Source organism: Ahaetulla prasina, chromosome 2 (assembly GCF_028640845.1).
Source record: "Ahaetulla prasina isolate Xishuangbanna chromosome 2, ASM2864084v1, whole genome shotgun sequence".
Lineage (NCBI taxonomy): Eukaryota > Metazoa > Chordata > Lepidosauria > Squamata > Colubridae > Ahaetulla > Ahaetulla prasina.
The window spans coordinates 164859513-164887418 of NC_080540.1; the positions used below are offsets into that span (position 1 = coordinate 164859513).

Consider the following 27906-nt stretch of genomic DNA (forward strand, 5'->3'; position numbering starts at 1 on the left):
GTACCAACTAATTCCTGGCCCATAAATGGTATGTCTGTTGGCATGATTTATTTCATTTCATCACTCAACTTCTTGTTTCTTTTGTGTGCCCCCCACCTCACCCTGATCAAGAAAATGGGCTGTGGACTAATCAACGTAATATGTAACCAGTGCTGAAGTTTTCAAATTATTAGATAAATCCCATAAAGGATTTGCTTTCTCAGAGCATAAGAAGGTCTATATTCTTTTATACAAACTAATTCTGTGGGCCTGTGCTCTTCCTCTAAAGCAGAAAAGGTTCCTGGTGCTCTATCACAATAGCAGCATTGGGTGAACATGCAGACCCCAGTCTCATTCCCTTTTCAACTCCTCTACTGATATCCCTGTCCTGATTCCCACTCCCCAAGATCCTAAGGCCCAGAACTAGCCTTGAAAAGCAAGAGAGATACATGAGTCACATCCGCTCTTCTCTTTCATTGGCGTGGTGGTACAGTGGTTAGAATGCTGTATTGTAGGCTAACTCACTGCTCACTGCCAGGAGTTCAATTCTGTCCGGCTCAAGGTTGACTCAGCCTTCCATCCTTCATTTGGGAAAATGAAGAGTTGGATTGTTGGGGACAATACGCTGACTCTGTAAACCTCTTAAGAAAGGGCTGTATAGCACTCTGAAGTGATATATAAGTCTAAGTGCTATTGCTACTCTTCTGCTGTCTGCTAAGTATTTGGCTTAGCAGAGCCCAAGAGGTCACCGTAAACTCGGCACTGGCCTTGCTTAAGGGAAGGCAAAAAGAAAAGGAGGAATTCTTCTTGGAAATGATCATTTTGTATAGATTATAGAAAATGTACAAATCCCTAATTGACTGTCCTTATTTTCCAACAATCTCTTTCGGGTAACAATCCGTTTATATCCTTCTAACAATATGACGCTGGAGATGCAGCCAACACTTTCCCTGGGAATAATTCTCTGTGTGGGTGGGTGTCTTTAGCAATAGCACTTAGACTTAAATACCGCTTCATAGGGCTTTTACAGCCCTCTCTAAGCGGTTTACAGAGTCAGCATATTTCCCCCAACAATCTGGGTCCTCATTTTACTGACCTCGGAAGGATGGAAGGCTGAGTCAACCTTGAGCCAATGAGATCTGAACTGCCGAACAGCAGCTAGCAGTCAGCTGAAGTAGCCTGCAGGGCTGCACTCTAACCACTGCGCCGCCTCGGCTCTTTGTATCTCATGTAGCAGGGATGAAGTGGCTTACAGGTATCAAGATTCTCTCTTCCACATAACCATGAAATATGCTGGGACTCCATCTATTACTCCCTACCAACTGCAGTATCAGCTTCAGCAGTAAAATTAATTGCTGAGAAAAATTATCAACGCTCTTGACTGCCCAAATTCTGTAATTTACACAGAAGTCTAACAGTACATGCAATCCGAAGAGGGATGGGGGAGAAGCATTTGGTATTTGTGGATGTATGTACTGTGATGTGCTTTGTAGAACCACGAACTGAACGCACAGTGCATTTACTTCATTGTACTGAGACTATAGCGCTCTGAGAGAACATGTTATTTTGAGCATGCAGAGGGGTCAAGGATCTGTGGGGAAAGGACAAAGCACTAGTTAATTTTCTCCTTAAGAGGAAAGCTGCCCATGAAAACCACTGATTGTTAGAAATTGAATGGATTCTGGAAAAACAGGAGAAGATTCCAGGTTTGTGTACCCAAAATAAAACAGCCAATGGAAGAAAACATTGAACAATATCGAAAGCAGAAAACAATGTTTTGAACACACCTAGGCTCCACGGACAGTTTCTACTGAAAACACAGAGAACTCTTTGAAATGAATGGGGGTATGTGTATTGGCACAATAGGGTACTCTGTGCCAAAGTTTTGGTGCAAAAGATATTGGGGCCAGAAAGCTAGAAGTATTTCTTTGGCACCTGGAAACAGCAACACCAGCATATGAATAATATACCGTAGTTTATATAACATTGTGGTTCTAATTGATTACTTTTTTAAACAAAACTTCCTTGTTAAAAGGAAAAGTCACTTAAGGCTACAGATAATAGTCTGGCAGTTAACGGTGAGTGGAAAGAATAGTTTAATGAAACACAGGTTTCCTTTAATAGTTGCAATGGCTTCTGGCTAGCAAAAGGCCACATTTCACCATTCTATGGCTGAAAATATGTGCAGCTACTACATTCTCCAGACCTGTAGCCTGGAACCAAAAACATATTTTGAAGCATAACTCAGATACCATCTTTCTCCAAATATTTACAGCCCAAACTCCATCCACTGAGATCAAATACCCACGAAGAGATTAACATTATTTTAAATATATATTTACAGAATATACCTCTATTCAGGTAGTCCTCGACTTACAACCGTTCGTTTAGCACTGAAAAAAATGACTTATGACCATTTTCACACTTACAATAATGCAGCATCCCCATAGTCATGTGATCAAAATTCAGGTGCTGGGCAATTAGTTCAAATTTATAAAGGTTGCAGTGTCCTGGGGGGGGGAATCATGTGATCACCTTTTGCAACCTTCTGATAAGCAGAGTCAATGGGGAAGCCAGATTCACTTAACAATTGTGTTACTAACTTAACAACTGCAGTGATTCGCTTAAAAATTGTGGCAAGAAAGGTTGTAAAATGGGGCAAAATTCACTTAACATCTGTCTCACTTAGTAACAGAAATTTTGAACTCAATTGTGGTTGTAAGTTGAGGACTACCTGTATAAGACACTGTTCTGTATCTTAAATATCTGCAATTGCAATAGCGTAGAGCCAGCATGAAGAACAGAAAAAATTGCTTTTAATTCTGGAATTTACAGAATGGTATAAGGCCAGGATAAGCAAATGCCAACCCAAAAGAACAATCTGGTCCTAGATCCAGCCATTATTATATGTTCCGCCTAAACACACCTAGGGGGATTTAAGAGGAAGGCAAAAATTCTAGAATACACAGGCTTATTCATTTTCATATTCTACTCCCATTGTGTCTCCTTCCAAGGAAAAGAGAATCAAGCTTTGAAATGTTCATCTTCAGCGAGAACCAAAGGGAAGAGAAAGATTTGATTCTTTGCCTTTGAAATCTAATGTAAATCTGTTTGCAAACTGGTCTATTTGCCAACCACTGCCATCGCAGTGTTTCTGTGTCTCTCGCTTCTGAGTCTGTTCTACCTCTTAAAGTGGGAATTAATTTTGTGTGCTTCTTCATAGGACAGGCCATTTTCCAGGGCTACTAATATACAGGATGCTACACTAAGCACAGCATCCTTTGACACTTTGGGCAGCTTTAAAAGCCCACAGCTTCTATCCACTCCTGTGGGAGAAAAGGTGGCAACAATTCCTTTTACAATCATTATAAGTTTTCCTTTTTCACTCGATGTGTCAGGCGGTCCTCTAGGTTTGCCATATACGTGCAGAAAGCAGGGGCAAACAAAACATCATTTACACAATGTTCCCAAAGACAACCCAGAGCACACTCCTAAGATTCCTGCAATTTAGATGGGGGTGCTGAACTAAGCAAGAGTTGAAGCAGCAAAAGATGATACTCGAAGCCAAACTACCTGCTAAGTCCCACCTGAAAGCCGCTTCTAGAGCACTGGAAACAGCCCGCTTTTTCTATTTTTTGTCCTCACCAGCACCTTTTTCTTATTTATTATTTATATCCCATCTTTATTATTTTATCATAAACAACTCAAGACAGTGCATATATCTAATCCTCCTTCCTTCTCCTATTTTCCCAACAACAACCACCACCATGATAGGTGAGTTGGGCTGAGAGAGAGAGTGATAAGCCCAAGGTCACCCAGCTGGTTTTCATGGCTCTGGTAAGACTAGAACTCGCGATCTCCCAGTTTCTAGCCCGATGCCTTATCCACTAGAGCAAACTGGCTCTCTTCTGAAGCTCAGCCCCATAGCTAGTAAGGGTGAAGCCCAAAACTGGGGCAGGGAGCATGGAAGGCCATCTGTTTCTCCAACAAGAAAAGGAAGCAGAGGAGAAACCTGCTGGAATCCACATTCCACCAGATGGGGAAGCACAGGAGCGAGTGAAAAGAATTACTTCCCAAAGCTGCAGACAACCAAAGTTTTTTGTTCCCCCAAATTATCAACAGCTGCTTTGGAACCAGGACTATGCTTGATAACAAAGGTGGGGAAAACCCTTGTACAGAAGACATACAATTTTGTCCTTCAGGCACTGTGTGATTATTCCTGTATTACTTGAACAAGTATAGATAATCCTTGACTTACCACCACAATGAACCCAAAATTTCTATTGCTAAGCAAGACAGTTCATTGAGTTATGTCCCACTTTATATCATCTTTTTTTGCCACAGCGAATCTCTGCAGTTGTTAAGTGAATGTGGTTTCCCCAGTTGCCTTTGCTTGTCGGAAGCCAGCTGGGAAGATTACAAATGGTCACCCCAGACAGTGCAACTCTCATAAATACATGCCAGTGGTCAAGCGCCCGAATTTGGATCACGTGACCATGAGGATGCTGCAACTATGGTACGTTTGAAAAGGAGTCATAAGTCACCTTTGTCAGCACTGTTGTAACTTCAAATGGCCATTAAGTGAATGGCTGTAAGTTGTAAGCATGTCATGGGCCTGTAAGGTGTACAGGCCCATGACATGCTTCTACTCATGCAGAAATCAACAGGCAACGCCCGTTTTCCAAACATGAAAATGCGTGAGTTTTGCTTGCTGTTTCCTATCCCTAAAATCCCTCTAGATTTTTAAAGAATTTCACTGTCAAAAATATAGATGGATGCCTTATCCTAGTCTTATGTCTATCAAGACACAAACTTGTAACGTTACCCAATCCAAAATTTGTACCTAGTTCCCAATTCTTTTCAATTTTTGACCTATCATATCAAACACTGCTATCTTTGACATGCATGACATGTTTATCCACACGTTAACCTCGCGTTATCATCTCATACTTGAATTATAAAATATCCACCTAGTGACTGCATTATTTAGAAGGTCAGCAGACAGTTGAGTAGTTTGAATTCAGTGTGCTCTGCCAACACAGCCATCATAAATGCCACAGGAACTAGTATGTATAAAAGAATTTCAACTGCCTGAGCTGCCTGAGAAGGTTGGACTCATCAAAGGATCACCTGCTCCCAGCTGGAATCTCCATTGCAGATTCTTCTCTGGCAACAGAGTGGCTTTCTAGATCCTGTGGACTGCTCCCTCCATCCCATTAGCCAGGATGACTAAGGTTTTCAAATCCAACACAAGGTATCTGATTGTATATAGGCAGTAATACTGCCACAGAGGTTGGGATCCTTTATACAGAATTAGTTACCATATCCCAAATCTTTGCTTATCTGGGCCAAAGATGTCTACTCTGAGAAACATCCTCCTAAATAACCTACAGAAAACTGCAGCCCTTCCCCAAGGTATGAAAAACATATGAAGAACCGTTGCAGGAACTAGGTATGGCTGTCTAGTGAAAAGAAGGATTAAGGGTGATATGATAGCAGTATTCCAGTATTTATTTATTTATTTTATTTTATTTTTATTTTGTTGAATGCATATTAAATAATATATATAAGTATAAGCATGAATTGAATACATAAAATGAATACAATTAAATGGAACATTAGGACAGGGACGGTAGGCACGCTGGTGCTCTTATGCACGCTCCTTATCTGAGGGGATGCCACAAAGAAGAAGGGGTCAACCTATTTTCCAAAACAGCAGAAGGCAAGACAGGAAACCATGGATGGAAGGAGAGAAGCAACCTGGAATTAAGGAGAAACTTCCTAACAGTGAGAACAATTAACCAGTGGAACAATTTGCCTTCAGAAGTTGTGGGTGCTCCAACACTGAAGGTTTTCAAGAAGAGACTGGACAGCCACTTGTCTGAAATGGTATAGGGCAGGGGTATCAAACTCAAAACCCGGGGCCGAATCCAGCCCGCGGGCTGCTTAGATCTGACCCACAGTGCCTCTGCCACTGAAAACAGAGCTCGGGAAGGCTGCATACGACCCTTCTGAGTCCTGGCAGAGGGTTGCAGGAGGCCATCACAGCCAAAAATGGAGCTCGGAAGCCCATTTAGCTGGTAGAGTGCTTGGGCTACCACAGGCGCCCCCGACATAAATAATGTCAAACTGGCCACATCCACCCCAGCCCCTGCCCCCTGAGGTCAAACACAACCCTGATGCGGCCCTCAATGAAATCGAGATTGACATCTCTGGTATAGGGTCTCCTGCTTGAGCAAAGGGTTGGACTAGAAGACCTCCAAGGTTCCTTCCAGCTCTATTCTGATTGACGGTATATGGCCTTGCACTGAATTGTGGTCATTCTCCAGGACTGCCCCGAATGGTGGTAAAATGGGAGTTCTGTTGACTGTATCAGGGAACAACTTAATCCTTCCAAGGCCTATCTGACCATAAATATCTCCTACGACTTTCTTTTTTGGCTCAGCAGAAGGCTATCTCATACCTAAGCCAGCCAGGGAGCAAAGGAATCTGAGGAGTAAACTCTGAACTGCCCCTGAGCTGTAGTTGGATGTATCTGCCTTGAATAACCTCAGACCTTATAAATAGAATCCACCAAAGACTGTTTTGGTAAGTAAAACATTCCTGACCTGTTCTGCCAGCCTTCAAAAGATTGTTCCTGGCCCCTGAGGGCAGTTGTAACTATGTTTGGCCTCCTCTTTCTCAGTGAATCACTTTGTGATTAACTGGAGGAATTCTTGGGCACGTGCAGGTGCCAGGCTTGTGTTGTCAGAGGATTGCACTCAGGATTACTTGGTATAGAAACGTATTTTCAGCCCCCACCTATGCCCTGAAGAAAATCTTTCAAATACAAAAGCTGACCCACCTCAAGAAAAGGGAAGTCTGGCACCCATTCAGTTTCTAGTGATGACCGCCGCTCTTGCAAAATTCCTATTTGAGAACAGGGTCATTCCCAAAAGATTCAATATTGACTGACAGCCTTCCAACATAAACCTCAAAAACTAATGTGATCTGTCTGAGATACTTCGGTACTCATCCTGAATTGGTTCCGGGAGGTGCGATAAGCACTTAAAAAGATGTGTGTCGAACAATTTTTTCCCATAAGGAATAATGTAATGAGTCACAAGGCAGCTGACACCAACAAGTTCTAGCTTGAGTACCAAACAAACAATGAGTACCGGGCAAAATTTTCATGTCAAAATGTGTTGAGCATCAAATTTATGAGTTTCAAAACAGCTGATTATGAAGGTATCACTGTACCTGGCAAAGAATTTGAGTCCCACGTCAATGTGAAAAAAACAGAAATTTTCATAAATGGACCCCCTGGAATATCAAAGAGCTTAAAGAGGCTACATATAGTAGCAGGGCAGAACAAATAACTGGAAAAATTAAAATGTCTAGATTTTAGGAATAAAGGATTGTGTCCCATTATTTGGCTGGGTTCATACATCATGCAAACCATTGCATCCTTAACTGTGCTACTTAACCACCAAGTGGTTGGGAAGTTCACACACTTAAATCAAAACCAAACAAACCAAAGTATGGCTTAGCGCAGTGTACAAACTGGGTCATTCAGTGAAATCTCTTGCTCAATATTGTCAGCTCAGCACGCAATTACTGTTGCAGGGAACTCCAAAACTTCTGAGAACAATTTTTTTCCCAACCCTCCCTGGAGATGGAAGAAATGGGCTGCTAAATCTTCCTCCAGTAAAAGTGGTGCTCTACCATGAACACAGCTTCAAACAATTGCCCTTTGTAGCGGCTCAACTAAGATACAAGACAGAACACTGCAGATATCAAATCTCCTCTGAGAAGCAGTCTGAGTCCTCACATCTGTCCCTACCTCCTGTTCTGGAATAGGAATAGCAGCTTGGCTATTCCTATTGCCAGCATCTCTCTCTATAGGGACACCTTGCATTTGAGAGAGAGAAGGTTCTCCCAAACAGTACTTTTACCAATGTATACAATCAAGGTTGGGGAGTTAGAAGATGGAGCACTAGGAAGTCGCTGCATTCTAATGCTTTAAAAATTTCCCCATGTGGAACTGCAAAAGCAGCTTTAAGATATGAAGCAGCTTCAATTCAACCCCCAGAATCCCCCAGCAAAAGCATGCTGGATGGAGAATTTTGGGAAGTGAAGTCTACATATATTAATTGCCAAGAAACACTGGTCCAAAGGATCATTTACAAGGAAAGAGAAATACAGGTTTGCATCAAACCGCGAAAAGAGAGCAGAGCTGAGAACGTCTACCCCAGTTCTCCTGCACATTTCAAAACTTTACCGCAAATTTAAGAAACCCAGCAAGGAAGGCATCCTTACACGGAAGTTAATGCAATCTACAAGTTTGCATGCAAACTTCAGAAGTTGTGAATGCTCCAACACTGGAAATTTTTAAGAAAATGTTGGATAACCATCTGACTGAGATGGTGTAGGGTTTCCTGCCTGGGCAGGGGGTTGGACTAGAAGGCCTCCAAGGTCCCTTCCAACTCTGATGTTATGTTATGTTATGTTACATTAAACCGACAGATACACATACGAGGAACAAAATTAAGTGAAAATAGAATATTTTATTCTTTGGAATAATATGCCGAATCTCCAGCAGCAAAAGATAAATGTCACCTGCATGAAACCCCACACATATTTAATGTGTCTACCAACATTTGTATCTAGTGTTCTGCTTCTGAAAACTTAGCACCCAAAGTCGCTTTGCAGATCAACGAAGTGATGGCTCCTTTAAAATCTTGCTTAAATCACCCCCTTGCTGCAGAAATTTAATCAAAATCTATTTTCAGTGCAGTAAGGTAGGACCAAAAAGCCTGCTTTTTTTTTTTTAATCAGCAAAATATCTCCTTCTGCCCAGGCATTCCTTCCTTTCTCCCTTTTCTTTTCTCCGTGCTGGCTGGGGAATTCTGGGAATTGGAAGTCCACCCATCTTCAAGTGGCCACGGTTGAGAAAACACTCTTCTGGATGGTTTGGACTATGATTTTCACGATGTCTGAACTCAGCTTATGGGGGAGTTAAAATCAGCACCTGCTGCAGGGCATCAGATCATTTACCTGTGATATAGATATATATTTAAAAAACCGGGGGGGGGGGTGTTGGACAAGCCCAGCAACCTAGTTTTATCTGAAAACAGTGGCTTTCCTTTGCTTCAAACGCTTTCCCGGTTTTGTTTTGGACTATTGACTGCAAACTCTTCTCCTACATTCCACAACAGTCAAATCGCAGACTGACTGACCCCACCTAACCTCTCCCGCATCCATACAAAAGGCGGCTGTAGGGAGCCTTCCCTCCCCCCCCCTCCCCTCATTCTTCTAGCCGAGGATAACGCAAAAACAAGAAGCCGCTTTCCAGAATCATCCATCAAACAACAAACATCGCTTGGGTTTGTTTACCGAGAAAGCACAAATTGCAGCGGCACCCATGTGACCCCGTTTCATTGTACACAAATCGAAGCGGTTTGGAACAGCGATTCTCGGGGGGGGGAGAGTCCCCACCCCAAAGCCCCTGTCCCTCGCCCAGTCCCAGTAGTGAACGATCCGCAGTCTCCAAGAATTTGCATTGCACCAATAAAAGTCCCCTCTTTCTTTCTTTTCTTTGTATTGCATACATCTCCAATCGGCTGTTTGTAGCTCCTTTTCCTCTTCCACAACCATTTCGGTATCAACAAAAAAACTGTTTTGTTTTTTTTACCCTCCCTCCCGGACTCCCCTTCTGCCTTCGCTTTTGCTGTGGGATTCCCCCCAACCCAACCCCTCTTTTTTATGTGTGGTGTGCGAGCCCGTTTCCAAACATGTTGGAGACCCCAGAAAGGCTAACCATCTAAAGCAGAATGCCAAAAGAAGGCATTTCCCGGTGGCTGCTATTTTTTTCTTTAAAGGAAAATGAATTTTTTTAAAAAAAACCAGACTTAGGCGCTCCTTCCGGTGGTAGTGAGCTACAGTTATAGCGGGCAAGCTAAGGAGTGGGAAAACATAAAAGAAAAAGAAAAAAGGAAAAAAACCCGCCCGTGATGGCATGAAAATAAATTAAAAAAAACCCATTCAACGTCGTAGCGAGCTTCTTGGCTACTTCCTTTCCTCTCTTCTCGACCTCCCCTCGGTTCGCGCCCATCAGCCCACTTGCAATCCGGAGGAGAGGGATGGGAGAGGTGGGGGTGGGAGACAGAAAGGAGGATGAAAAAACAAAATTGCAGCAGAAAAAACCAATAGGCTTACCGGAATTGTTATCCATGCTGGGTCTCGCTTTTCTCTTTCCGACGTTCCCCCCCCTCCCGTTATTAGCGCAAAGCTGGTTCTCGGGGTGGCCCAAATATATATATATATATAAATAAAAAGAGGTAGGGAATCGCCTCGAGGAAGGCAACGAAGAGTTGCGCGTTGGCTTCGCTCGCTCGCTTTGGTGGGAAGCTCCGGGCTCTTCCCAAACCGAGCAGAAAAAATAAATAAATAAATAACTAGAAAGGGGGCGATGGGTAGCGAGCCGGTTGTGCGCGACGGGGGAATCCTCCCCACCGTTCCCCCCTTCTCCTGCCGGTGTGTGTGTGTGTGTGAGAGAGAGAGAAAGAAAGAGAGAGAGAGAGAGGGAGGGAGAGGAGTGTGTGTGTGTGTGAGAGAGAGAGAGAGAGAGAGAAAGAAGAGCGCGCGCGCGTGCTTGCCGACTCCCGAGCCGCCGCGCTCTGCAAAATGGGTTTGTGTGCTTCCAGGAGGCAGCAGTCGTGTTCTCGAGTGCGACTTCCACGTGCTTTTTGAAGCAAGACTCGGCAAGAGGCTGAAGCCCAGCCGTCGTCCCCCACCACCACCACCTCCCTCCCCAACCCAGTTCCCTGAATTCGAGGCTATGTGGGTGAGCGTCCCTGCTGGGCTTGGGTTGGGTTCTCTCCCTCCCTCTCTCTCTCTCTTTTGCTTATTCAACTCCCAAGATGAATCGCTCGCTCTTGTTTTGCAGCGCAGGCGAAGAGCGGGGGAGTTGGGTTGCTGGCGTACCTCAGCGGCTGGCTCATGTGTAGCCCGCATGTGACAGAATCAAAGGCTTGCCCCACTGACACACATTTCGGGCAGCCCAAGCGATGACATCAGCGCCGCGGCTTTGCACATGGGCAGGAGGCGGGGCGGGAGGAAGAGGTGGTGGAGGAGGAGGAGGGGAACGCGGCGGAGCTTGGGATAGAGAGGGGAAGAGGATGGGGAAGAAATGCGCCCAGACGCCCCGGCCCCGACCCTGGACCAGGTTGGACGTGGCTGAACAAGCAAGGCTCGGGCCTTTTTTGTTTTGCCCGCGTAGAAAACGGAAGCTGGTGAAGCAGGCGCTCGGAGCGAGGAGAAGGAAACGGGCAAAGGTGAGGCGCACCGCTTTGCCACTTCCGCTAAGTGTGTGGGTGTAAGGGGCGCTGCAAAAAAAAAAAAAAAGAGGGGGGGAGCAGAGATGCGCCTCTTGTATTACAATCAAAAAACTGCCAAAGAGCCGTCAGTAAACAGCCCAACCAAAGTATCCCTGACCATTACCCTCCCCTTCACATAGGCAAGACACCAGAAAATAAACTGACAGCAAACCGCACTCCTTACTAACACTGATGGTGTTACCTAGTTAGGGTAATCAAAGGTCTGCAAGAAAACAAGCTCAGAGCAAGAGCGCTTAAATTTATATACCGCTTTGCAGCCCTCTCTTAAGGAGTTTACAGAGTCGGCCTATTACCCCCAACAATCTGGGTCCTCATTTTTATCCACCTCAGAAGGATGGAAGGCTGAGTCAACCTTGAGCCTGGTGAGATTTGAAATGCCAAATTGCAGGTAGCCGGCAGTCAGCAGAAGTAGCCTGCAGTACTGCGTTATAACCAGGGGTGAAATGCTCCCGGTTCAGACCGGATCACTCGATCCGATAGCAGTGAGTGGCTTGGAGAACCGGTAGCAAAAATCCATTCCCCCACCCCCCATGCACAGCTGAGCCGCGCTATCATCAGAGGTTTTTTGTTTAATTTTAAAAGCATTTTTTCTTCGGCCAAAAAAATGCTTTTAAAAGTAAAAAAAAAAAGTTGGCCACACCCACCCAGTCACATTACACCCGCACCCCCACCACCAAGCATGCCCACAGAACTGGTAGTAAGAAATTTTACATTTCACCACTGATTATAACCATTATGCCACCGTGGCTCTCAGAGCGCACCAAGGACCCCTGAGCTACAAATATTCTCCTTCATTGGTCTTTGATTACCACATAAGAGGTTTTGGGTTCGCTCCCTTCCTCAGCCCCTTCGGGTACGGGGAGGCATAGCTTTCTACAGCAGTTTGTTGTAAACCACCCCTCAGTCTTACGAGAGTTGGCAGGCATACAAGTTTAATAAATTGTTACTTTATTGTGGTTGGTTGCACAGTCGGCCAGATGTTAAGACTCGATTTGGCATTTTTATCAACCGATCGAATCCTTCCCAAGGATCTGGGATAGGCAGATTGCTTTATTAATTTGGAAGAATGATGCACATATTGAATTTGTTATGGTACAGCTGTTTGGTGTGCCTTTCTGCATATGTTAGGAAAAGAGAGATAACATTCTTCTATAATCTGCAAGTTTTGCCCTATGGACATGATTCAGCTAAGTTATGGAAAAATAGTTGTACTAAGCATGATTTGTGGTTATTTTCCACAGAGAGGTTTAATTAGGTTAAAATTGCTCACATTTACCTGAATGCATGCTTCACTGCACCTAATTAGACTCAGTTTTGAGAAGATACATGAAGAATTTAATGGGAATTCCTGGCTTAAGAGAATTCCTTAGTTCTCTTAATTTCCCTGGGACTAAGGATGGATACCAACAGCTAAACTATCATAGGAACATCCATTAAAGATGAACTGATGCACAAGAAAAATTAAAGTCACTCCTATGCTTGCTCATTGTAACCTGAAATGATATCTGTATGCCCTAGGTTTGCTAAAATAAGGATGGGAAATGGGAAGCTCTCATCCTGATTTCTAAATCCAATCTAAACCACAATCTCTGTAATCACTGATAAAAAATCTGCCTAATCTTTCCTTTTAGGTTTGGGAAAAGAAAAAAGATGCCAAAAAAAGGTTTGTTTTTGTCTCTGATCCCGCTGTTCCTTTATTTCTCTCTTCTCTATCATTCAGCTGTAATACATTACAGCTGAAGGAAGGGGCCATCAGCAAAAAATGTTTCCTGTTATAATAAAAGACAGACTGAAGAGTGACCATTTTAAGAGCCCATGGAGCCTATTCCAAAAGAACAAGCATATTTAAATGCTTTAATGTTTAAATGTTCAGAATGGCAAGCAGTTCTCCACATAATCACTAGGAATAGAATCTAATGTTTCCTGTTAGTGAAATAAACTTGCTTTACATAAAAACAGCCACAGACATACTGATTATATGTGTATATGTATATATGTGTGTGCATTTATGTGTATCTGTGTATGTATATGTAGTCCTCGACTTATAATTAGGACCAGAATTTCCATTGCTAAGGTGGTTGTTAAGAGAGTTGCACTCAATTTTATGACCTTTTTTGCTTTGGTTGTTAAGCAAATCAGTGCAGTTATTAAGTGAATCATGTGGTCATTAGGCAAACCTGGCTTTCCCCATTGATTCTGCTTGTTGGAAGTCAGCTGGGAAGGTCGTAAATGGCAATCATGTGACCCTGGGATGCTGCACCCATTATAACCCCATGCCAGTTGCCAAGCACCCAAATTCTGATCACATGACCATGAGGATTCATAAGTGAGAGAACTGGTTTAAGTCACTTCTTTCTGTGCAATTATCACTTCAAATGGTTGCTAAATGAATGGTTATAAGTCAAGGACCACACACACACATATACATACACACACACACCAGTGGTGGGTTGCTACCGGTTCACCCTGGATTGGGCGAACTAGTAGTGGCGGCGGCAGGAGGCTCTGCCCATCTGCCGGGACGCTTCTGCGCATGTGCAGAAGTGTTGCGTGCACACCCACGAGAAAATCAGTAGCAACGAGATTTGAAATCCACTACTGACATACACACACACATTTATATACATATACATTTACATATACACACATACACACATATAAAATAGGACAGGCTAAATGTATTTTTCATGAACAGATAGACTACAGGAAATTGGCTAGCTCCATTTTTTTAGTCCACAGCACTTCACAAGATCATGCTACTGAAATTCAGTGGCTAAATATTGATTTTCAGCAGTGCAATTTTTCTTTTAATTAAAAAAGGCTGTAACTAGGTTTATAAGGCCTCTGTGAAGTTTAACATACTTATTTGATCTTATTTCCACCCCAAAAGCTGAACATGTCAATCCATTCACTCCAAGGACATGGTGTATCTTCCTGCGGTCCTTGGGAATGCTCTCCTAATTTTGTTTTGTTTTTTAAATCATGGTTTTGGTCACAAAAATATTTTATGTTCTCTGTAGTCCAATGTGCTCTTCTATTAGTAAGCATCCCCATACTTCTGGGAAACCCCCAAATCAGAGGTGGGTTTCAGCAGGTTCTGACCAGTCCTGGAGAACCGGTAGCGGAAATTTTGAGTAGTTCCGAGAACCAGCAAATACCATTCTGATTGGCCCCACCCCATCTATTCTCTGCCTCCCGAGTCCTAGCTGATCAGGAGGAAATGGGATTTTGCAGTATCCTTCCCCTGGAGTGGGGTGGGAATGGAGATTTTACAGTATCCTTCCCCTGCTATGCCCACCAAGCCACACTCACCAAGCCATGCCATGCCCCCAAGCCACGCTCACAGAACCGGTAGTAAAAAAAAATGAATCGCACCACTGCCCCAAATGTATACCAGTGGAATAGAAATTGAGCAACATAGGCTAACCTTCTCATCAGGAAGCAGGAGATGTTTGTTTGTCTCCCTATCTATATATTTATACACTCATTTTGTATGACTACCGCTCTCGCAGGAATGAATCTGGGAGATGACAAAGGGTTAAAACCGAGAAAAACCAAAAATAAAATTGAATAATAAATTAATTAAAAAAATAATAAAAATAAGCTCAAAACTACTAACACATAGGTGCCCTTGCCCTTGAAGAGCATTTAGAAGCTGTAATTAATCCAGAATGTAGCAGCAGTGTGGGCAGTTTGGGGCATTTCATGATATATAACATGACACGAGCTGTGGTGGCGCAGTGGTTAGAATGCAGTATTGCAGGCTAATTCTGCTGACTGCCAGCAGTTCGGCAGTTCGATCCTGACTGGCTCAAGGTTGACTCAGCTTTCCATCCTTCTGAGGTTGGTAAAATGAGGACTCACATTGTTTGGGGCAATATGGTGACAATGTAAACCGCTTAGGGCTGTAAAGCACTGTGAAGCAGTATATACTGTAAGTCTAAGTGCTATTGCTATTCCATAAGCTACTTGACTTCTAATTATCTTCTGAGTGCAATTCAAGATGCTGTTTATCATCTACAAAACAAGACATGCCTGAGATTTTTTTAAAAAATCATCCCATACTATAACCAATAAAAAGACAACCTCCAAATAATGCAGCCAACAGTTTGTTTAGCATTCCAGCCCAAGTGCCTGATCTTTAACACCAGATCTTTCACACTGTACAAAAGGACAACAGGACAGGGCTGTCCAAAACTAATGGGTGTGCTGTTCCAACGGGACAGATATTTTGACAGACATGACTCCTACATCCTGCTTAATTGAAGGAATGCAGAGCATGCCCACTTGGATGGGGCAAGCAGAAACAGAGACTAGTGGTTTCACAAATAACCTATTCCTGTGCCTTGGATTTTGTAGATAATAACCAAAATCTTGTATTGAACTCAGAAAATCACTAGAAACCAACTTGGCTTATGGAATAGTGGAATGTTATATGAGTGTTATGAAATGCCCCAAACTGCCTACCCCATGGATTAATTACAGCTTCTGAACACTCTTGAACAACACCCTATATACAGTAAGGTGAAGGTAAAGGTTCCCCTCGCACATATGTGCTAGTTGTTCCCGACTCTAGGGGGCGGTGCTCATCTCTGTTTCAAAGCCGAAGAGCCAGCACTGCCCAAAGATATCTCCGTGGTCATGTTGCTGGCATGACTAAACGCCAAAGGCTCACGGAACATTGTTACCTTCCCATCAAAGGTGGTCCCTATTTTTTCTACTTGCAGTTTTTATGTGCTTTCGAATTGCGAGGTTGGCAGAAGCTGGGACAAGTAATAGGAACTCACCCCGTTACGCAGCACTAGGGATTCGAACTGCTGAACTGCTGACCTTTCGATCGACAAGCTCAGCGTCTTAGCCACTGAGCTACCTAGTCTATATACAGTTGTTGTTGTTAGTTGCGAAGTCGTGTCCGACCCATTGCGACCCCATGGACAACATTCCTCCAGCCGTCCAGTCCTCTACCATCCTCTGGAGTCCATTTAAACTCATGCCTACTGCCTCAGTGACTCCATCCAGCCACCTCATTCTCTGTCGTCCCGTTCTTCTTTTGCCCTCAATCTTTCCCAGCATTAGGCTCTTCTCCAGTGAATCCTTCTTTCTCATTAGGTGGCCAAAGTATTTCAGTTTCATCTTCAGGATCTGACCTTCTAAAGAGCAGTCAGGGTTGATCTCCTCTAGGACTGACTTGTTCGCCTTGCAGTCCAAGGGACTCGCAAGAGTCTTCTTCAGCACCAGAATTCAAAGGCCTCAATTCTTTGGCGCTCAGCCTTTCTTATGGTCCAACCTTCACAGCCATACATTGCAACTGGGAAAACCATAGCTTTGACTATACACACTTTTGTTGGCAGGGTGATGTCTCTGCTTTTTAGTACGCTGTCTAGATTTGCCATAGCTTTCCTCCCCAGGAGCAAGCGTCTTTTAATTTCTTGGCTGCAGTCCCCATCTGCGGTGATCTTGGAGCCCAGGAAAATAAAATCTGTCACTACCTCCATTTCTTCACCATCTATCTGCCAGGAATTGAAAGGGACAGATGCCATGATTTTAGTTTTCTTAATGTTGAGTTTCAAGCCAACTTTTGCACTCTCCTCCTTCACCCGCATCAAGAGACTCTTTAGTTCCTCTTCGCTTTCTGCCATTAGAGTGGTATCATCTGCATATCTGAGGTTGTTGATATTTCTTCCAGCAATCTTAATTCCAATTTTTGATTTATCTAGCCCTGCCTTTCTCATGATGTGTTCTGCATACAAGTTAAATAGGCAGGGTGATAGTATACAGCCTTGCTGGACTCCTTTCCCAATTTTGAACCAATCAGTGGTTCCGTGTCCAGTTCTCACTGTGGCTTCTTGACCCGCATACAGGTTTCTCAAGAGACAAATAAGATGGTCTGGTACTCCCATCTCTTTAAGAACTTGCCACAATTTGTTGTGATCCACACAATCAAAGGCTTTAGCATAGTCAATGAAGCAGAAGTAGATGTTTTTCTGGAACTCCCTAGCTTTCTCCATGATCCAGCGTATGTTGGCAATTTGATCTCTAGTTCCTCTGCCTCTACGAAATCCTGCCTGTACTTCTGGTAGTTCTCGATCCACATACTGCTGGAGCCTAGCTTGTAGGATTTTAAGCATAACCTTACTAGCATGTGAAATGAGTGCAATGGTGCGATAGTTTGAACATTCTTTGGCATTGCCTTTCTTTGGAATTGGAATGTAAACTGACCTTTTCCAATCCTGTGGCCATTGTTGAGTTTTCCAAATTTGCTGGCAAATTGGGTGTAGCACTTTTACTGCGTTGTCTTTTAAGATTTTGAATAGCTCAGCTGGAATACTGTCTCCTCCACTAGCTTTGTTGTTGCTCAGATTTCCTAAGGCCCATTTGACTTCACATTCTAGGATGTCTGGCTCAAGGTTAGTGACCACCCCATCGTGGTTATCAGGGATGTTAAGCTCATTCTTGTATAGTTCTTCTGTGTAATTTTGCCACCTCTTCTTAATCTCTTCTGCCTCTGTTAGGTCCCTGCCATTTTGGTCCTTTATCATGCCCATCTTTGCATGAAACATTCCCTTCATATCTCCAATTTTCTTGAATAGATCTCTGGTCCTCCCTATTCTATTGTTTTCTTCTATTTCTTTGCACTGTTCATTTAAGAATGCATTCTTATCTCTTCTAGCTATTCTCTGGAATTCTGCATTCAACTGGGTGTATCTTTCTCTTTCTCCCTTGCTTTTCGCTTCCCTTCTTTCCTCAGCTATTTGCAGAACTTCCTCAGACAGCCATTTTGCTTTCTTGCATTTCTTTTTCTTTGGAATGGTTTTAGTTGCTACCTCTTGTACAATGTTGTGAACCTCCGTCCATAGTTCTTCAGGCACTCTGTCTATCAGATCTAATTCTTTAAATCTATTTGTCACCTCTACTGTATATTCATCAGGGATATGATTTAGTTCATACCTGAGTGGCCTGGTGCTTTTCCCTACTTTCTTTAGTTTAAGCCTAAATTTTGCAAGAAGAAGCTCATGATCTGAGCCACAGTCAGCTCCTGGTCTTGTTTTTACTGACTGTATAGAGCTTCTCCATCTTTGGCTGCAGAGCACATAGTCAATCTGATTTTTGTGTTGACCATCTGGTGATGTCCATGTGTAGAGTCGTCTCTTAGGTTGTTGGAAAAGAGTGTTTGCTATGACCATCGTGTTGTCTTGACAGAATTCTATCAGCCTGTGCCCTGCTTTATTTTGTACTCCAAGGCCATACTTGCCTGTTATTCCGGTTATCTTTTGGCTTCCTACTTTAGCATTCCAATCTCCCATGATGATAAGGACATCATTTTTTGGTGTTAATTCTATCAGGTGCTGTAGGGCTTCATAGAACTGGTTAATTTCATCTTCTTCAGCACCAGTGGTTGGGGCAGTACATTATGGTAATTCAAACAGGAGATGAGAAATGTGAATTACTGTGAGTTAGAGCATCCTGATCCAGAAATGGACAATTGGTGCACAACATGAACCTGGGCAAAGGCTTTCCTAGCTACAGCTGTCATTTGCTATAAAATGTAAATCCAAGGCATAACACTCCATCAGATCCTTCAACCACTGACCACTGCAGCATATTAAAAGATAAGGCCACCAATTCCAATGCAACACAGGGCATCTACAATAAAAGCATTAGTAAAAACACAAATAAAACCATAGGCACCAGGAGAGATTGTTCATTCTGTACACAATGCAACCCCAGGGATAAACCCCATCACCCAGTTTAACCCAAGGACTGCAGGAAGAGCCAGATGTAAGCGCTCTCATAATCATGGTCAGAATGGGGTCAGATCAGTCTCAGCAGGGATATTGTTCCAGAGAACGAGCCTGCGACAGATAAGGCATACTTCTTAGATCACAATAAGGGACACTGTTTAATGGATGGAACTCGGAGCATGCTCATTCTCCCAAATCAGACAGGATGAGCAGAAACTATGGAAGGTACTTTCTTAGATTTTAACTGCCCAATACCATTATGGGCTTTTTTTGGTTATAATTGGTACCTGAATTACTCAAATGGGGAATACTGTAGCCTACTAGTAATCAGTGCAACTCATAAAGCAAATATGTTACATGGGCGCAGGGGTGAAATGCTCCTGGTTCAGACCAGATTGCCCGATCCGGTAGCGATGGCGGTGGGTGGTTCAGAGAACCGGTAGCAAAAATCCCTGGGCAAGCCCCATGCCCAGGTGAGCCGCATGATCATCAGTCTTTTTTAACTTTTAAAAGCATTTTTTCTTCGGCTGAAAAAATGTTTTTAAAGTAAAAAAAAAGCCTCTGATGACCACACGGCTCAGCTGGGATCGTCAGAGCCTTTTAAAAGCATTTTTTAAAATGCTTTTAAAAGTAAAAAAAAAAAAAGTTGGCCATGCCAACCCAGTCACATTACTCCCCACCACCAAGCAACAGCCACAGAACCGGTAGTAACAAATTTTACATTTCCCCACTGCCTGTCATGTGGCATGCCTGTAATCAGTGGTCCCAACCTTTATGGCTTGGCGGCTTGGCAGGGGGAGGGAGAGAGGAACCAGCCCACTGCTCAGACAAGTCAAGCTGTGCGTGCACGTGTGTGTGTGTGCACCAGCCTGCCACTCACACAAGTTGAACTGCGCAGATGCGTGCATGTGCTGGCCAGCCACTCAAATGACCCATAATCCGGGAGTGGGCCGCTGCCCGGGGATTGGGGACCCCTATCTATAATTGTCTGTGTCAGCACAATCTGGATCAACTGTAGCTTCCAAGTGGTCTTCAAGGGCAGCCACCTGTAGAACTTATTTTATTTATTTATCATATTTAAGTAACTTGCATCTCCCACTCAAAGGGATTCTGGGCAGTGTAAAATATTGCAGTAGTCCAGGAATGAGGTGGTCAAAACATGAGCGACTGTCTGAAGGGGTTCAGGAAAGAACACAATTGGCACACAAGATGGATTTGTGCAAGGACCCTTTTAGCTTCAACTGCTACTTTACAGCAGAAGCAGTAAATCCAAAAAGACCTTCACTCTGTGTACTAATCCTGAAGAGGAAAGTGCAAACCCATTCATGACTAATATGGAAAATCACCAGTCCTGGAAAAACCTACAACTACTTAGTTTTGTTAAGGTTAAACTGGAGTCTGTTTTTCCACATCCAGGCTTCCACAGCCTCTGGATACTGAAGAAGATCATGACATCATCACCTAGTCAGCCTGGAGTTGAAATATACAATTTGGTATTATCATCATCATCATCATCATAACTGACCACAAATTGATAGATGATCTCATCCAGTGACTTCATATAGAAGCTAAACAGATTATAGAGCCCTGAAACATCCCACAAATTAGGGGCCTCAGATAATGCTTGAGCAATGGGAAAACATGTGAACGAAAGGATTAAAATTTACATTAAATTAAAAGAAAAAAAATTATAAGATGATATACTGTTGATATTTAACACTGGATAAATTATCAAGAATGTATAAAGATACCTCGAATAAATGTTGGAAATGTAAATGCAAAGAAGAAACTTTTTATCATTTATGGTGGACATATGACAAAGCAAAGAAATATTGGCGTAGGATTCACATCTTAATACATTAGATTCTTAAAGCAAGTATAAAGATAAAACCAGAAACTTTTATTGTAAGCTTAATGGTTAAAGAACTAAAAAAAATTGGAACCTTGAATGTTCTATGCACAAAAATGGAGATTCCCGCAATGGATGAATAGGATAGAAATAGCAGAGATGGCTAAATTGACTGCTTTGATTAAAGAAAATAATACAATTATTTTTGTTTCTACTTGGAAACCGCTTTTGGACATTTTGTGCTTGAGGTAGGAAAAAAAGGAAACTTTGAGTTTGAGTTTTGTCAATTAGATAGGTTTGTTGTGATAGAACTGCAAGTATGTATTTTTTTATAAAAGTAAAAAGTCAAGGTCTTATTTTATTACCTTATTTTATACTCCAAAGGGAATCAAAAGTCAATGTTATTCTTTTCCTTTTCACTTTTCCCCTACACATCTTTCCTTTTCTCTATTTCCCCATTATCTTTATTTTTCTTTGCATTTCTGTATTTTATTTTTTTATTAACAATTAAACATATTTAACCATAAAAATATGGGGGCCTCAGACTTGATTATTTCTTTTCTGTCACTACCACCTGGACCTAATGACAGAGAAAGGAGGAGAACCATTGGTTTGAGGGAACCAATTCCCTCAAAACAGGCTAGAACCGTGAGGGCGAACCTATGGCATGCGTGCCGCAGGTGGTATGTGGAACCATGTTGGTGGGCACGCAAGTGTTGCCCTAGTTCAGCTCCAACACGCATGTGTACGCCGGCCAGCTGATTTTTGGGCCTTCCGGCCCCACTGGAAGTCAGGAAACAGGCTGTTTCTGGCCTCCGGAGGGCCTCCAGGAAATGGGCCATTTCCAGCATCCGGAGGGCCTCTGGGGGAGTGGGGAAGGCCATTTTCGCCCTCCCCAAGCTCCTAGAAATCCTCTGGAGCCTGGGAAGAGCGAAAAAAAGGCCTACTGGGCCCACCGTGCCATTGCGTGCCAAAAGCGGGGGGAGTGTGGGGATCACATGTGCATGGATGGTGGGGGCAGGGCACATTGAATTATGGATGTGGGCATGCATGTGCTCCCCACGCTTTTGGCACGTGACGGCAAAAGGGTTAGCCATCACTGTGCTAGAACACCATGCTGGATGTTGTTGAAGGCCACTGAGGGATCAAGTAGAATCAGAATAGCAATAGAACTTAGACTTATAAACTGCTTCATAGTGCTTTACAGCCCTCTCTATGTGGTTTACAGAATCAGCATATTTCCCCCAACAATTTGGGTCCTCATTTTACCGACCTCGGAAGGATGGACGGCTGAGTCAACCTTGAGCCTGGTGAGATTTGAACTGCCAAATTGCAGGTAGCCGGCAGTCAGCAGAAGTAGCCTGCAGTACTGCACTCTAACCACTGCACCACCGTGGTTCATGGTTGGTGGATAGTTGCACTACTTCTTCCTGGCTCTGCCAGAGATTATTAATAAACTCAACCAATGTTCTCTCAATACCATGTCTTGGCCAAAAACCTGACCTGAAAGGAGTCTAGTAATAATCAGTATCCTCCAACATCTATTTCTGCAGTCCAGCAACCTTCTCAACCACCTTCCATAAAATAGAAAGGTTGAAGACTTGAAAATTGTCCAATATAGATGAGTCAAGTCAAGGCTCCTGGAAGAGGGATGTGGCACTACCTCCTTCAATGACAAAGACCATGGGAAACACCCTCTCCCTCAACAAAGCAGGCATTACCCTGTTACATGTCATCTCCCAGGCAACCTTCACCAACAAGGAAGGGCATAGATCTAATAAACAGGTGACTGAGTTAACAGACCTGAGGATCCTGTCCACCTTCTTGGGAGAGAATTACTACCACAATTGTCTCCAGGCTGTTCCTTCTGAATTCCCCAAGGGATTCCCTTATGTTCAAGAGACAAGCATTGAATATCACTCGGTTCTTTCTAAGGCCTCTGAAACAAAATCACTTTTGGGTGTTTTCAGGCAAGGTTAACAATGAATTTTTTGTGAATTTTGCCAGGAATTCCAATCTTATTAAACAAAGACCATTATGGAGAGAAAGAAAAATAGTTCCCTGATATATTTTGACAGGGACAGTACTTTTTTTAATAGTCTAGGAGACCTCTTTGTTCTCTCCTGGCCACTATTTATATTCTAGTACACCTAGAGGACCAGTTAGCTCTTCTAGGGGTGAAACGGTGTGAGCCAGAAGTAATATATATCTAGGGCACAGAGAAAGACCCTGCTGAATATGAAACTAGGACAACAGCTATTAATAGGACTCCTTTTCTACTTTGAAAAACTGGGACAGTGCAGTGCACTATTGACACATTGCCAGAACAAAAGATTACAGAGCAAGGCAATGTGCATATCCAATTTTAGTGACTTGGAAGGTGACTTCTTGTCCTCAGCTAGGTGGACAGACCTAGTTGACCTTAACTGATCTTGAAAAGCAAAATAAAGCCAGACCTGGTTAGTACTTGGGAGGGAAATTACCAGGGAAAGCTTGAGCTGTAGACTAGGATAGAAAGATTTTGTTCTTTAAATCATAGAAGAAAGCAGTGAAAATCTGCTTTCTTTATGTTATTGCAGGGAAACAATATGGACATGTCCATGCAGTTGCCAAGATTCAGGCCTGAATTAGAAGATTTACTAATTCTTTGATGCTGTTTGTTTTGCACTGGAAATCTTTGGATCAAAAGCTGCACCACAGAAGCACCAATCATTTGCATAGCTGAACATGCTGTTGGAAATGTCTGTACTTTCCCTCAAAAGACACTATGCAGTCTGTCATAACAGCCACAGGAATAGCAACATAAGGCAAGATGTCTTAGCAAAAGTTTTTTCCTGAGTGCTCTTCAGATCCCTGGAAGTTTTTCTACACAAGTTGTATTGAAATGAGTAATAGCTATACAGCAAAGAAACCCCTGTTAATTTCAAACATCGGGGGTCAAAAGCAGAGGAAAAGGAGCTAGTTTTGTGGCTCTTAAAAGAGGTTTGGCAAAGCAACGAAGGATAGATCTTTTTCTGCCAACTTGTACAAACCATATGCCGAACTTCCAAAGAAATACGCATCTTTACAAGAAACGGCCATCACCTTCCTTCCCTGCATGCATGTTTCCTCCTGTGTCATCTGTCTGCACTCAGGGAAGACAAGTTGCTGAACAACTTGGACCTTTTCATCTTCTCTTATGTCCTAGCCTGTCTTGCTGGATCTGATAGGAGTATGAAATTGCTTCTAATACAGTAATAGAAAAGACTATTATTTGTGCCTGGCATGGTTGTATCAAAGAAAACGGGCTTTAGCACACAAACCTATTTAGGTCTTCTACCATTAGCAGCAACTAAGTCTCTATGAGCTCAAAGTAGTTAGTTCTAGAACAGTGACTTGGAAACATGAAGTCTGATTGTAAGAACTCATCAGGTTCTGGTAAACATCTGAACATATGTCTGATTTTAATTCAGGCTTCGAAAATATCATTTACACCAGCGACTTCCAGTCTTTCTCTTACATCGGGTGTCACACTCGATTTCATCGAGGGCCGCATCAGGATTGTTTTTGACCTCAGGGGGCTGGGATGGGCGTAGCCAGGGTGGGTGTGGCCAGCTCGACGCCACTTATGTCGGGGGTGCCTGTGGGGGCCCGAGCACTCTGCCAGCAAAAATGGGCTCCCAAGCTCCATTTTGGCTGCGACAGCCTCCTGTGATAGCTTCCTGCAACCCACTGCCAGGAAAAACAGATCATGGGAGGGCCGCCACAAACTCCATTTTCCCTGGCAGAGGCACTGCAGGCTGGTCCTTTGCTGTTCCCCGCGGGCCAGATCTAAGCACCTGTGGGCCACATCTGGCCCAGGGGCTTTGAGTTTGACACCCATGTCTCATGTGAAGTACTACATTATAATTAAAGCTTGAGAGACCATCTCATAAGCTTGGCCCAAGCAGTGGGGCATTTCTGGTATATAGAACACATCCAGATAATATCTGTAGGACATAGAAGAGAATTATTATATATATTTTTACAGAATTACAGGTAGTCCTCGACTTAGGATCACAATTAACCCCCAATTTTCTGTTGCTAAGCAAGACAGTTGTTAAGTGTCTTTTGCCCCATTCTACAACTTTTCTGGCCACAACTGCTAAGTGAATCACTGCAGTTATTAAGACTTCTGTTGTTCCTTTGGCTCTGTGCATGGCGTCGTCACCAGCTCCCCACATATTTTCCTAATATTCCCTACTGCAGCTAAACGTATTCATTCATTCAAGAAAGAATTTTGCTCTCTGGAAAGAAACCCGATCACTGCAAAAGACCTCAGAGGAAAGAGAAAGGGGAGGGTTTAAGATATGGATAATGGCAATCCCTGGGCGAGCCCAGCCTGTCTTGGATGTTTGTGGCAGTTTGCAGAAACTGCACTCTGCACCAACACGGTCCAGAAATCTTGCCTTCCTACCCTCTTCAGGTGACCCAGATTCCAGCAGTAAAACTCTTCGTTTTGTCCTAAATAAAAAGAAGGCAAGAGTTTTTCAGATACAAACAAAAGAGACTGTTGGGCAGCGAGAAGAGACGCTTCCTTGATGTTTCAAGCGAACCTGTCATCGGGACAAAAGACCCGCTTGTCTCAAGAGATGCCAAGAACATAATGACAAGGGGAAAGATCATTCAGGCCTCATTCCTCTCAGAGAGAGAGGGCACAGCTTGCTTCCCTGGCCTTTCTGGTAGGAACGCTCTGCTCCAGTTCTTGCTTTCCTCACTCCCTTCCCTCATTTTTTCCCCTTTTGTATTCTATCTGGTTCTAAGCCTGGACATGCACTTTGTTTTGGGATTACTTAGAAATGCACAGTATACACCTTCTTTCCTGGCAGCCTAAGACAACAGAGAAAGTTCTCCCTTCTCATTTTTTCCATAACAACTCTGTGAGGGAGGTTGATCTAAAAGTGTAAACAGCAGAAAGACACTGAGGGATCTTCCATTGGCTGCTTCCAGGTGCCGGCATCTCTATATAGGTAGTCCTCGACGTACAACATTTACTGACCATTTTTATTTTTTATTTATTTATTTATTTGATTTTTATACCGCCCTTCTCCCGAAGGACTCAGGGCGGTGTACAGGCAAATAAAAACAGACAAGACAATATTATATAAAATGCAAGATTAAAAAACTTATTATAATTTGCCTAAAAATTTAAAATATATAGAAACTAAAACCCCATTTAAAATTAATAATAAAAACTATAAAATCCATAAAATTTAAGCCAGCCCCGCGCGAATAAAAAGATGTGTCTTCAGTTCGCGGCGAAAGGTCCGAAGGTCAGGTATTTGGCGCAAACCCAGGGGAAGTTCGTTCCAGAGTGTGGGAGCCCCCACAGAGAAGGCCCTTCCCCTGGGGGCCGCCAGCCGACATTGCTTGGCGGACGGCACCCTGAGAAGTCCCTCTCTGTGAGAGCGTACGGGTCGGTGGGAGGCATGTGGTAACAGCAGGCGGTCCCGTAAGTACCCAGGCCCTAAGCCATGGAGCGCTTTAAAGGTAGTAACCAACACCTTAAAGTGAAGTCACCAGGGCACTGAAGAAGGTGACTAATGACCATTTTTCACACTTATGACTGTTGCAGCATCCCCATGGTCACGTGATCAAAATTCAGATGCTTGGCAACTGATTCATATTTATGACAGTTGCAATGTCCTGGGGCCCCGTGATCACTTTTTGACCAGCAAAAGAAACCAATAGGGAAAGACAGATTCAGTTAACAACTGTATTACTGTCTTAACAACTGCAGTGACTCACTTAACAACTGGGGCAAGAATGGCCGTAAATTGGGGCAAAACTCACTTAACAAATGTCTTGCTTAGCAACATAAATTTTGGGCTCAATTGTGGTCATACAGTAAGACAAGGACTATCTCTTCAGCACTAGTCAAGGAGTGAGCTTACTAGTTATTAATTGGTCCCCTCTGTTCTACCTCACGTGATTTCTCCATGCCTGGCTGAACTCTTTGTGGACAGAGATTTAGCACTCTTTTAACAGATTAACAGAGTTGGAAGGGACCTTATAGGTCATCTAGTTCAATCCCCCCCACCCAAGCAGGAGACCCTACACCATTTCTGAGAGATGGCAGTCCAGTCTGTTCTTGAAAGCTTCCAGCGATGAAGCTCCCACAATTTCTGAAGGCTAGACTCTTTCAGAAGACCATTAGATCCATGTACAGAATTAGCCTGACCAGAGAAGTCACAGATGCGGTGCATGTCCACATCCGCAACTTGTTGGTTGGGCAACTTGGCAAGTGGTTAAATATGCTGCCCCAAGCATATGCTGCACCCACGCTTGCCCAACCCTTCCCTACCCTGGATTAGGGAAAGTGATTGCTGGTGGTTTTCTTGCCACCAGGCAAACTTTGTGGGAGGGAGAACTAATGTGAGACAGTCCACCAAACATTTTGCCTAACTTGGTCCTGCGTTAAAACAAACACAGCACCAGGGGCCAGACCCATTACTGTGGATAGATAGGGTACAGCAATCAGGACAGCAAAATATTTTGCCTGTGTATTTTTCTTAAGCTGGTTTAGCTTAGTTAGAAGAATGTCTGGAATGATGGTATTGAATGCTGAACTAAAGTCTACAAAAAGGACCCTTGCATAGGTCTTTGGAGACTCAAGATGTTGTAGGATGTAGTGCAGAGCCATATTAACAGCATCATCTGTTGATCTATTTGCTCGGTATGCAAATTGCAAGGGGTCTAAGAGCGGATTCGTGATGGTTTTCAGGTAGGAAAGCACTAGCCTTTCAAAGGTTTTCATGACTACAGATGTTAGAGCAACTGATCTGTAGTCATTCAGTTCCTTGATGGTGGGCTTCTTCGGCACTGGGATGATGGTAGAGCGTTTGAAGCAAGAAGGAACGTAGCACATCTCTAGTGATTTATTGAAAATATGGGTGAAGATGGGGGCCAATTGGTCAGCACAGACTTTTAAGCAAGAAGG

General features: G+C 43.3%; 2 protein-coding genes across 2 annotated transcripts in view; one reads left to right on the forward strand and one right to left on the reverse strand.

Annotated features, from left to right (window-relative positions):
• LOC131189914 (nuclear receptor subfamily 1 group D member 2-like) overlaps window positions 1-10769 on the reverse strand; it is a 46308-nt gene extending 35539 nt beyond the window's left edge. The window contains exon 1 of the mRNA XM_058166544.1: window positions 10177-10769. Within this exon, the coding sequence (XP_058022527.1) occupies window positions 10177-10192 (16 nt within the window). The 5' untranslated portion in view covers window positions 10193-10769. The remainder of the gene's footprint in view (window positions 1-10176) is intronic.
• Window positions 10770-11118: 349 nt separating this feature from the next.
• The window catches only part of MFSD5 (major facilitator superfamily domain containing 5), a 59042-nt gene continuing 42254 nt past the window's right edge, over window positions 11119-27906 (forward strand). Inside the window, exon 1 of the mRNA XM_058166539.1 lies at window positions 11119-11294. The gene's annotated coding sequence lies outside the window, so the exon portion shown is untranslated. The remainder of the gene's footprint in view (window positions 11295-27906) is intronic.